Genomic DNA, 12327 nt, shown 5'->3' on the forward strand with positions numbered 1-12327 from the left:
TACTAAAGTTTATAGTCTGAAGACCATACAGAGCTGGTCCTTCTACCATCCTGCAGGTTTCTCTCTTCTTTCTCCTTTGAGAAAGTTTTTATGCTAGGTGCTATTGCCTTTTATAAGCAAATGATAACATGAAATAACTGCATCTGCTCATTCCTTCATAAAGTAAATGTGGACTAATACTTATTGTGTGTCAATTTCTTACAGAGTTCTCATGGAACTACCATGAAGCAATTTATGGACATTTTCTCTTTACCCGAAATGACTCTTCTGTCCTGTGTTAATGATTATTTTTCAAAGAACAATATTGACTATGAACCACTGAATCTTTATAAAGATGTCAAGGTATGTAGCAATAGAATGCCGTGCATTTCTTGATGTGAATATTTCTTGGAATTTCTTTATCATGGTTCTCTGTAATGAAATGTTTACTTTTTTATTAAGAGTCCTTCAACTTTTAGTAATCAGGGAAATTCATCTTAGTGGGAACTGACAATGCAGGCTTCTCTGAATCCTAATTAAGCATTGTATTATGAGACAATTAAAAGCATCTCTCAAAGAAATATAATGTTCTTGAGGTTCTTTGACCTTGGACATGGTTATATTTAGTTAGTTGTGTGCAGCTGATTTGCTATTCCTTCCCCCATCAGACATTTGCCAGTGATTGAAAAAAATGATTCGGCAAATTGGATTGGTGACTTATTTCAATCAGAGGTACTGGACCTGTAACCATGCACTAAGTACCCATCAGCCCTTGGCTTACTAGGTAGTCTTGACATCAGCCATGCATTTCCAACACACCTTTCTGAGAAAGGCGATGCCTACTGCAGCTGACCTGTGTTTACTTGTCAGTTGATGAGTTCAAGATGCAGATAAGCTCTAAAGTTAAAACTGAAATTGCTGCATTTGTTAATTTTCTGTTAGTTTCTTTTCATGTTTATCTAGAGAATTAAAGTGACACTCTTACCTCTGTTTTGTATTTGTGTACTGTTCATACCTCTCAACTTCGCAACAGCAGAAATCTGGGCAAAGCCTAAAATAATGGGGGACAAAGGCCCAAAAACAAGGACAATTTTTACATTTTGATTTTATAAACTTAGAAAGTTACTAGAATGTTAGGATTTCTGTTTGCATGCGTTTTCTTAAGGATATGAAGTCTGAAACTCAAAAGTAAGTCATTATTTAGTGATTTCAGTCATGAGTAATTTGCCAGAAAACCACAAATTTTATGAGGAACAGAACAAAAATGTGAGTCAAAAATCTGGAATTTTGCAAAAATCTAAACAGTTGAGAGGTATGGCCACTGTTGTGTAAAAGTTGCACTAACACAGTGTATTGTGCAATTAATGAAATATTGTTTTGCATGGGTTTTAGAGGTTTTTGTACCATTATTGTAACATAATTTAAAACCTCAGGGAGTATGTCTGTAGCTGTAGATTATAAATGTTCTAGAGGGTCTATGCACACATGTACTGACAACAGAAATAACCAATTTCCAGTCACCATATGTAGCATATTTCTATGTGTGACTGTATACATGCAGTTTTTTGACAAGAGGATTGTGGGATGTGGAGATGTGATGGGGGCAGCTCTTACCTTCCAGTTCCAGTTCCATTAGTGTTTTCATAGGATGATATTCAGTATTCTAACTCTGTGCTTCAGATGTCTCTCAGTGAGCCACGTGAGACTTCAAAGAGCTGGACCTTTGTGCTGCAGTCAAGAATTTTTTTATCGGTATGTAAGGTCAGACCACCAACTATGCTTAACCTGCAGAACTGCTTTCAGAATCAAACCTCTCAACTTCTTTTGTTCAACAATTCTAGACAGAGTCAAAAGTAATTGGGGAGGGGGGGATTGGCAGAAGCTTAAATTAAGGACAATTTTTCAATATTGCTATAATTCACTAAAAATGTTATTAGAACAATAGGTTTTGTATAAACATGCATTTTCTAAAGAATAATAAGCATGAAACTGTAATGTTTGACATTATTGACTGACTGTAATCTACAGAGATTTACCAGAAATTCAAAAATTTTATGTGGGACAGAGAAAAAATCTGAGGTAAAATCAGGGATGTGCAGAAAAATCAAGAAAACTTGAGAAGTATGTGCTGATAATGTGCAAAATGTCACATATGAAGTCAGATAGTTTCCATCACATTTTTTTTCTTTTGTTACCTTCTGTTGTTGCTGTGTGACCCATAATCATTTAGATATTCACTTAAAAGTGACACTGGGTGCTGAGTTTGAGAGCAGTTCTCATCTCCCTAGATTCAAAAGTACTTGTTTAAAGAAAAACATTTATCTGATATTGTCAATCATTCATTCTTGACTAATGGGAATTGATTCCAATCCTCAGAACCGGTTCAGCCGTTATACAGCTCGTGTCAGCCAAAACAACTCTCAAGTTAAGACTCTATCCGTAATGCCCCTCTCTCCATTACCTCCAGATCTCGTCTGCCTCTCTGATAGCAAGACACATCAGCCGATAATCTCCAGCTAAGTTAAACATTTATTGATCTTCCTTTAAAAACTTTTTGTCCTTTCTAAACCTATAGTTATTATTTTGCTTCTCATATATATTTTTGAGTGTTTGTGCTTCTCTACCCCTAATTCCTTGTGGTGTCCTCATTACCATTGTTGGTAACCTCCACTCTCCCTCTTTTACTTTTTAAGGTATCTCTATTTTACCATTGTTGGTATTTCTTTGTGTTACCAGTCTTGGTATGTTTCTCTACCATCGTTGGTAGAAATTTCATTTATCGTGTGTGTGTGTCTGTCTGTCTGTCTGTCATCCTTTGTCTGTTAGCTAGTCTTTTTCTACTGTCCAACTGGCAGAAAAGCAAAAGGGCACTTCAGGTTTTAAGCCGTGCCAAGACTGTGGACGAAAGATGCCTAATTCAGATTGGCATCTTTCATGCATTTATTGTTTGGGTGTGCCCCATTTGGATCTAGACTGTTTTGATCTGCCAGGCTTTCAGTACCAGGGCCTTGGTAGAAAGACGTAACAAATTGATTTTAAAAGGGATGTTGAAATCTTCTTTCAAGGAAGTTTTGTCCAATTCAGATCCTACCTCCTCCACTAAATCTGATCAAACTTAAAAGAAGAGTCATTCAGTGCCTAGTCTCCCTATGGCACAGGAGACTAAGAAACACAAATCTTCAGTTCAGTCAGTCTCTTTGGAACAGAGGATTAAAGTTCCAGAATTAATGGAATGAGAATCTTTGGCACCGGCTACTGTTGTCATGGCACCAAGAATTTCAACACCGACATCGGTGCTGGCTTCTTTAGTTTCCCATTTGGTACTGACCTCACCATCTGCACTGCAGCAGACTCTACCCACCCCTTCGGTGGTGAGGTCTGAACTATTACTTGTTCCCAGGACAAGGTATTCCTCTTCCATAGACCCCTTTTTGGGTCATCTACCCAGACTTTTTTGGAAAGGCCAGAATCTCCCTCATATCTGTTCGATCTTCCAGGAGTCTTTCCGAAGTAGATGTTGTGAGGTTGGTAGATCAGCTTTTGGTGGTCAGGGGTCTTCCTTCCCTTTCTCATACCTGTCTCCCCTCTGAAGTTGGTGCGTCTTTTACTAGGACTCCTCCGGATTTTCCTCCTCTGACCTCCACAGGAGGCTTAAAGCCCATCACTTCGATTTCCCCGGTTCCAGCTGTCCTAGTGCTAACAGGCACGCCCTCTTCGGCTACAGGGACTGCTGTGACATTAGTTCTCTCAGAACCGATAGATTCTTGGGACCTTAGCTTGGCTGTTGGTTCTGAGGGTTTCGGATTGGTTCCTGTCTTTTATTCAGAGTTATCTTTATCCCTTGGAGCCCTGGCAAGTTGTGTGCTCTTCCCCAGCTCCTGCTTTGGGTGGCCGTCCTTCAGAGTGGGGTGTAACCTTGGTTCCAAGGTTATCTTTCTCGGTTCTGGGCTCCCATCCCTCTTCGGGGGGGGGGCTGCCAATCAAGTCATGGAGAGGGCATTAACCTCTGCGGGCTGTCAGCTGGCTCCTTCTGTATCGTAGTGTCGCATGCCTGCACCTTCTGGTCCAGAGCTGCCACCAGCTTCCACATTGGGACAGTGAGCACCGAAGCTGCAAGTTACCTCTGTAGAGGGCCCCTCTTCTTCTGAGTCTTCCTCAGGGACTCCCACTGAGGAACTACCCCCGAAAGAAGACATGCAAGAGGAAGTACTTGGACTCCTCAGCAGAATCTGTCACGGAAGACACGTACTTAGATGAGGGGGAGGTTGCCTCCAATCACCCCCTGAAGATGCCTCCTTTAGTGACATCCTGGAGATTCTAAAACAGAGGGATGATTGCAAGTCCAAGGACCCATCCTCTGAGGAATATGTGTACTTGCAAGCCTTTGGTGCTCGCCATCTATTTCCTGGGTGACCCCGCCTGTTGATGGCCTCATTAAATTGATCATGCAGTGGGAGTGGAAGGCCCCTGATTCCACAGAGCCGATTCTCTGGAGACCAGGCAAAATTTTATCGGACCCCAAAGATCACCAATATTGGGCAAAAGGTTTAGCATTAGATGCCATGGTGGTGGTGGCAGCCACCAAGAAGAAACTCACCGATGAGAGTCCCACTGTCAACCTACCTAACCGAGAGTCTAGGACAATAGACAGATTTGGAAAGCAGGTCTATGCTTCATCGACCTTCGCCCTAAGATTCTTGAATTTCATGGCACAATTTACCAGACTCCAGAGGGATCTAATTAAGAAGTTATTGGATACCCTCAATGGAGCTGTGTCTGATGAGGTCCAGTATAAAGTTGCCTCTCAGCTGGCCACCCTGGAGCCTGTATCAAACTTGTCCATGTGGCTCATCACACATGCAGCCGACGGGATGGTCAGAGTAGTGGTTTCAGGCATTGCCATAAGACATCATGCCTGGATACATTTGTGTGAGTTCGTGGAGCCTTTCAAGTCTTTCCTCCTTGACGCTCCATTTGACAGATCATCCTTGTTTGGCCCCAACGTCAAAGGCACACTAGCCAGGTGCAAAAAAGATGAAAAGACCCTTAAAGCTGGGGCATTCATTTTTCTACTCCTCAGCGATCATACTCCAGGAATCAGAGGAATGGGAAGATGTGGTTCAAGAAGTCCCAAGGGCCTTTTCAGGGCACATGTGGTGGTAGCTTCTCTCAGGGCAAAGAGGGAACCTCTAATGGAAGACATTCATTCCATGGCAGGGGTGGCCTGTGAAATCAGACTACTTCTCTGGACAACCCCACCAGCACTGCTGAAAGGAGGCCCAATTGCTTACCTCTGGAAGCAGTTGGGGGAAGACTTTCACTGCACCAGGCAGCCTGGCAATTAATAACTTCCAATGTTTGGCTGCAGAAAGTTATTACCAGAGGTTATCATATCTCCTTTATTCTTTTTCCAAGATCACAACGAAGGGTCCCCAATGTACCACCCAGTCAGAGGGACCAAGCAGCCTTGGAGATTCAAAAGCTGCTAGAAAAAAGGGTCATCCAAGAAGTCCCACCAGACCAGATAGGATCTGGATTTTACTCAAGGTTGTTTTTAGTGCCAAAAAAGACAGGGGACTGGAAACCAATATTGGATCTCAGCTTTCTGAACAAGTTAGTTCAGCAGACAAAATTCTGGATGGTTACGGTTCAGTCTGTACTTTCCTTTTTAGAGGAAAATGACAATGTGCTCTATAGACCTTCAAGATGCATATTACCACATAAAAATGGGCAAACACTCCAGAGGGTTCCTCCGCTTTTGACTAGGAGCCAGTCATTTCCATTTCAGAGTGCTGCCCTTTGGTTTTACCATGGCCCCCAGGGTCTTCACCAAATGCATGGCAGCAGTCATGGCTCACTTGAGATTACATGGATTACAGGTGTTTCCTTACTTTGACGACTGGCTCCTCATCTCCCCCACCAGGCATCTACTACTTCTAGCCATAAATTTTATCCTGCATCTTTTCAGCACTTTGGGCGTCAGTGTCAATAGAGAAGAATCCCGGCTGACTCCAACACACGACCTAGAGTTTATAGGAGCCTGGCTCAATACAATCTCTTGTGTTGCTTCTCTCCCGGTTCACATACTACACAAGATACTGCTTGTCCTCCAAGCTGTAGGGTCTGTGGCAGTGACCATTACCTTAGTACCTCTGGCAAGATTGCACATGAGGCTACTTCAGTGGCTCTTAGATGCACAATGGTTCATCCTAACACATCCGATTACTTATCCCATTTTAATAACAAGTCACTGCAAAAAGGATCTATCCTGGTGGAAGCAGTCAGAGGAAATTCTTCTGGGCCGTCCCTTTATTCCCTGTCAGCCCAAGGCGATAGTGACCACAGACACTTCCCAGATCAGGTGGGGGGCATTATCTGGGAAGAACAGTTCAAGGCTTTGTTTCTGCAAAAGGCCAATCTGCTCATCAGTGTCCTGGAATTGAGAGCAGTGCTCTTAGCATTACAATCCTTTCAATCTATCCTCCCTCCAGGGACAGTTGCAGTTCACACAGACAGACAACATGTCAGTGGTTTAGTACATCAATAAACAGGGTGGAACCAGATCTTACCCCTTGTGCTAGGAAGCTCTCAGAATATGGCAATGGAAGATATCTTCCAACCGCTTTCTAGTTGCAACGTATATCCCTGGGACCTCCACTGTGATAGTGGACAAACTGAGCAGATGCATTCACCTGCCTCATGACTGGTCTCTCAATCCAAAGGTGGTGATGGAAAATTTTCATCAATGGGGTCAGCTTTGCTGTGACCTCTTTGTTTCCTCAATGAACAACAAATGCAGCAGCTATTTTGCCCTAATCTCCCCTCAGGGGGAGTCCCTAAGAGATGCTGTCCTTGATTGGCCCTCGGGTCTTCTCTGTGCACTTCCTCTCATTCCCCTGTTCTTGAAGAAACCCCAAAGGGTGAGAAGCAAGGCGATCCTCATTGTACCGTTTTGGCCCCGACAAGTCTGATTCCCCTTTCTTTGGCCTCACATGATTCACCATCCATGGATTCTGCACCTAGTTCCAGACTTGCTGTCTCACCTGCAGGGACTGGTGCACCCTATCCTTCACAGTCTCAAGCTGACAGCTTGGTTCCTTCAATTTCATTACTTGCCAGGCAGAGTAATATAGTTTCCTCAGTACAAAAAAATTCTTCTGACTTTTCATAAACCATATACCAGGAAATGCTGTCTCAGCAAATGGAAGGGATTTTCCATTTGGGCCTGTACAAATAACCTAGATCCCTTTTTGGCACCTGTTGAGAAAGTTTTAGAATGTTTAGCTTCCCTATTCGATCAAGGAGCTTCTTCTTCCACCATTAAGGTTCAATTGGCGGTCATTTCTAATTTCACCAGTGGCTACTATGACCATTCTTTAATTTTTCATCGCTTATGCAAAGCTTTTCTTAAAGGTGCCTTGCTTCTGAAGCCCCATTCAAGGACCCTATAGCTCCATGGGATCTGACTCTGGTTTTGCAATATTTGGTACTCCCACTCCTTGAACCAGCAGCAACCACCTGCCATCTCAAATTTTTGTCATGGAAAACTCTTTTTGTAGTAGCCATTACTTCTGCCAGAAGAGTTTGAGATTCAAGCATTATGTGTGAAACCCCTATATCTGATTTTTCATAAGGATAGGGGTTTTATTGAGAACCAGCACTTCCTTTCTTCCTAAGTTGGTCTCAGAATCTAATACTAATTAAACTATATTTATTAATATGCCCATTTTTTCCCCAGTTTCTCCAATAAAGGTGAATATTGATTGCATTTACTGGATGTTCACAGACAATTACATTTCTACCTTGAGAGGACCAAAGACTCTAGAAAATCGGACCAGTTATTTGTTTCCTTTTCATGTTTAACTCTGGGAAAACACGTCTCAAAAGTTACCTTGTCAAGATAGCTAAGAGATTGTATTACCTTATTTTATAATTGTTGTGATGACCGTGCCCTGGCCCAGCAATCAAGGAGCCTCAATCCTCACCACTAACACTAGGGAGGTCGTCTTCTAGAAGAGGAAAGGATGACTAATGCACACAATAAAGTACAATTTCCCTTACGTGCACACAGAGATCACAGTCAGTCTCAGGCTGGTTGCTCCCTTGCTCTCAAGGTCCCCAGTAAGACTCCCCACTGGCACAGCTATAGGGTTCAGATCTCAGCCTAGCTGGCAAGCTAACCTCCAGTACCCTCTCTGTCCAACCAGTGCTTCATGTCCCTGCCCAGGTAGCTGACACACACCCACACCTTGAGATAAGTATTTATACAACTTCACAGACACTCCTGGGAAAGGCTGACACAGATTCTTCAGCTGTATCCCTTTACCCAGACTATACGGTAGTAATTACTGCCACCACCAGCTTAATAATTTATCAGCTACCCAAAGGCCCTTGAAAGGGTGTCCAATTATTACTGTGCAATATTATTATCCAATTGGTAATATGACTATTCAGTCTAAGGCTTATTAGAGTGGCCTATTACGATAACCTCTATAAATATGCAATGTACTCTAGAGCCTCTCTCTACACAAACCAGCCATGGGTAAAGGTTTTTAAAATATTTAATAATAATAAATTAAAACACAAAGCAATACTACTACACCACAGAGATATCTAAGAGTTCAGAGATCACACAGAAACTTATAATACAGTAGGACAGGTCTGATGTCAAAGAAAAACACTTAATCTAATTTTCTAATCTTTAGCTGTTCTTAAGAGAAAACACAGTGCTATAATCTTACTTATATACATAAAGAGCAAGCAGTGCTGGGGTTGATGGTCCAAGACAAATGCTTTCAGTCTCTCACTTAACAATAGTTTTTAAAACACTAAGAAGCAGCTCTGCTAAGGCCCTCCCAAATTACATCATTTTGACACTTAGGTTTTCCCAGTATTCACATTACATCATTTTGACACTTAGTCTGGAGTTCCCAGGCAAACAAACTGCATTATTTAGCACGTGAACACCTGCTCAGGAAACTACAACAATAAAAGACATTTCACATGTATACTCTAACAATTATTCCTTAAGTTAACATAATAGAAAGAATGTGTTCAGACAGTTGCTTCGGCACCATTTTTTAGATAATTGTAACTTCAAAGAACATTTGAAATGCTTGATTTTCCTTACAGCACATGACAACGTTGCAACAATCTTGAAGTTCACATTTTACAGTGTTTTCTTTCATTTAAAAAACCCAAGCCTGTATTTTACATTTATTTATACAAATGATAGAATTATGTATCAAATTCTGTTTGACTAGGCTGGCAGCCTTCGCCATCTTTTCCAAATCTTCACAATTGTAATAACCACAAGTTATCTGCACCTGTAAAAGTGTTTTCCACCAGATCAATAATCGCGTCAGCTGTTTTCCACTCCAGGGTGTCCATGGATGAAATATGTGGAGCTGCAACATGGGCTACTCCACTTACCTTTATCACTCATTAAAAATTGAATATGGTCTCTGGGGAAGAGCATCCTTTGGCTCTAGAGATCTCAGGAATATCCTTCCATAAGGCCACTTAGGACATAAAGTAGCTGGGGACTATGTCCTATTAGTCAAGAATGAATGAATATTGACAATATCAGATAAAGAAGTTATGTACTTACCATAACTTTCCATCTGTGTTGTCGATCTTCATTCATTCTTGACATCCCACCCTCCTTCCCCCTCCTACAGATTTCCTGGAGGATTGGACATGTTCTGGGAACCTGTAGGTTTTACCTTGCACATGGCTTCTACCTTTGTATATCTGTTCTTCTGCCGTACTATTTGGCTACAAACTCAATCTGAGGTAATGGAAGAGGGGTGTTGTGGGTAGAGTCTTAGCTCAAGAGTTCTTTTGGCTGATGCAAGTAGTATAATGGCTGAGCTAGTTCTGAGGATCAGAACTGAGTCCAGTTAGTCAAGAATGAAGATTGACAACACAGATGGAACATTATGGCAAGTACATAACTTTTTTTTTTCATTTACTGCTGTGGGGCCTGAGGTAATTCTGATTCCCTAGAGTCAAGTATCTGTAAAAAATAAACCCACCCTTTCCCATTTTTTAAATGCTCTGAGTCCCACTGTCTGTGCCACTTGCTTGTCAGGCTCCTGGTATCACAGAAGACCATACTTCATCCAGACCTAAAGTAAATAAAATGGCTCATGTTCTTCATTTAGTGTTATCTGCATCTAGCATTTGCACTCTGGACTTTACCCTTCAACTGATATTAGTTGCTACTTAAGAGATTCCAAGTCTGTGATTTTTAAACACGTCTTCATGTACTGGATCATGGTAGCAAACTGCATAAGCAGTAAGATATCTATCTGTGAAGTTTATGACTCTAGCAAATTTTAATTAGCATTTCAAAATTGTCATAATAGTTGTAATTTCAATCTCATATATTAATATCTTTCATGAAAAGGTACTGTGCAGTCTGTCTCTGAAAGTGTCAATGGCTCAGTTAGTTTCACATTCACCTATGGTGCCAGAATATTGAAAGGCTGTGGGTTCTCTCTCAATACCAGCCTGCAGGAATAATATTCCTTCCTTAGTACTGATAGTGCACTGTGAAGCGTATGTTTTTATATTCATTGTGGGGATGGATTGTGCTGATAATACACCAGTTTTCCAGTGAACCCACACTTTGTGAAAATTTGCACTTGGGCAAAACGCCACCTATGCTGACTTTAGGAGAATTCAGAATGATTGTGGGATGTCTCAGCTTCTTGCCTCAAGTGCAGGGCAATATTGTAGTTGAGGGCCTCACCAGATGCGCAGTAGCAAGCCCCGCCCAAAACCACCCCCTTGATATGTCATTCATGAATATGCATTCCCTCCAAATGTACAACCTAAGAAAAAGTGCACCGACATGTAATATGACAGTAAATATAACAGTAAACTGTTACCAGCATCTGTAATTGACAAGTTGTATTGCACTATAAAATATACTATAATCAGCAAAGAAACGAAACCATCAAAATACGTCATCAGGCTTTTTACTGTGTAGCATTATAGTTCTCTTTGTCAGAGTCGGAATGCGATGGTTCACTGCCCCAGTTAATGTCCAAATGGACTGACTTTGGTGCAGGTGTCACAGCCGACTCTTCCTCAGTATCATTGACAGGACCTTTACTAAGAACAGCTTCCTGGGCGATACTGTATTAACCGTTTGTGTACATTTAATATTTTCATATCATGTATGCACGAGCAAATTAAATATTTTGAACTGTGGCAGCAGATGTTAGATTTTAGTGTAAGGTCCCAGTGGGCTGATCTGATACTACATTAGGTAGAGGTGAAAAATCATATGAGACATTATCAATGAGAAGTGGTCTAGCCAAATGTAGCCAAGTCACTGTTCATACAACTCCATGTCTCACCTAAAAGAAGGTCATAAGCTCAGCGATATATGCCAGTTAACAAAATTAAATTTAACAATCCCAAAATTACATTGAAAACAAGCACTTCGTTGGTAGGTGTTGAAATGTTTCTCCACTGATGAGGTATTTTGCAGTGTCTGTGCTGGAAAATGTTGAAAAACTCCAGCACTATGAACATACGTTTAATCTGGAAAAGGTAGTCTGATAAATAGAACTTTCAGTTACTGGACCTTTAAAAAATGCAGTGTATGCTTATTTTCAGATGATGTAATGCATGGAACACTTGTTCCTTTTTAAACAGTTAAAAGTTAATACCTTAGATAAAAAAACAAGTGGTAACAGCAATCCAATTAGCGATATTCCTCAGCACTAAAACTGTGTTCAGAGCATGTTGTTGTTCAAATTGTCAGTAATACAGAGTCTATGTAGTGTTTTTAAAGAGGCCCAATGAATTTCATCTTGTCTCAGTTTCCTATGTTATCCCTGTTGACATATGCCCGGTCAGTGACTATCCTTTACTAATTCATTCTTACCCATCCCTTAGGAGCCTATAGCTTCTCTAGCCTCATTACTCCGCAAATGTATTCAGTAGGGGTCTGAGGCCCACTAGCTTAGCTAAGGTAACTATTTTTCTATATGCTTTCGCCTGTGCTTTTCTGTTCTTTTCACTGTCTGTAAGTTATTTCATTCATCTCTTTAAACTCTGAAATCTGAGGAGTATTATTTCATTCATCTCTTTAAACTCTGAAATCTGAGGTGTATCATGAAAAGATGCACTAATTTCCTCCTGACTAGGTGTTAATTCGACGTCTGTGTTGAAGCCCAGCAAAAATTACTTTCCAGTAGTATAAGCTGAGGAAAGTATTTGTTCAGGACTTCTAGTATTTTTGACATAAAATCTGATAAGCATGTGCAGTTTCAAAAATTTGTTTCCATGTACCCCTTTCTCTCTTCCTATGTCGCAAGCACAGATCATCAT

At 41.1% G+C, this 12327-nt stretch overlaps 1 protein-coding gene across 3 annotated transcripts in view; it reads left to right on the plus strand.

Annotated features, from left to right (window-relative positions):
* The window catches only part of NT5DC3 (5'-nucleotidase domain containing 3), a 968426-nt gene that overhangs the window by 420595 nt on the left and 535504 nt on the right, over window positions 1-12327 (plus strand). For all 3 annotated transcript variants that reach the window (XM_044087848.1, XM_044087849.1, XM_044087847.1), the window contains exon 6: window positions 205-342. In XM_044087848.1, the coding sequence (XP_043943783.1) occupies window positions 205-342 (138 nt within the window). The remainder of the gene's footprint in view (window positions 1-204; window positions 343-12327) is intronic.

This window comes from Protopterus annectens, chromosome 11.part0 (genome assembly GCF_019279795.1).
Source record: "Protopterus annectens isolate FY-2018-M chromosome 11.part0, PAN1.0, whole genome shotgun sequence".
NCBI classification, from domain to species: Eukaryota; Metazoa; Chordata; order Ceratodontiformes; family Protopteridae; genus Protopterus; species Protopterus annectens.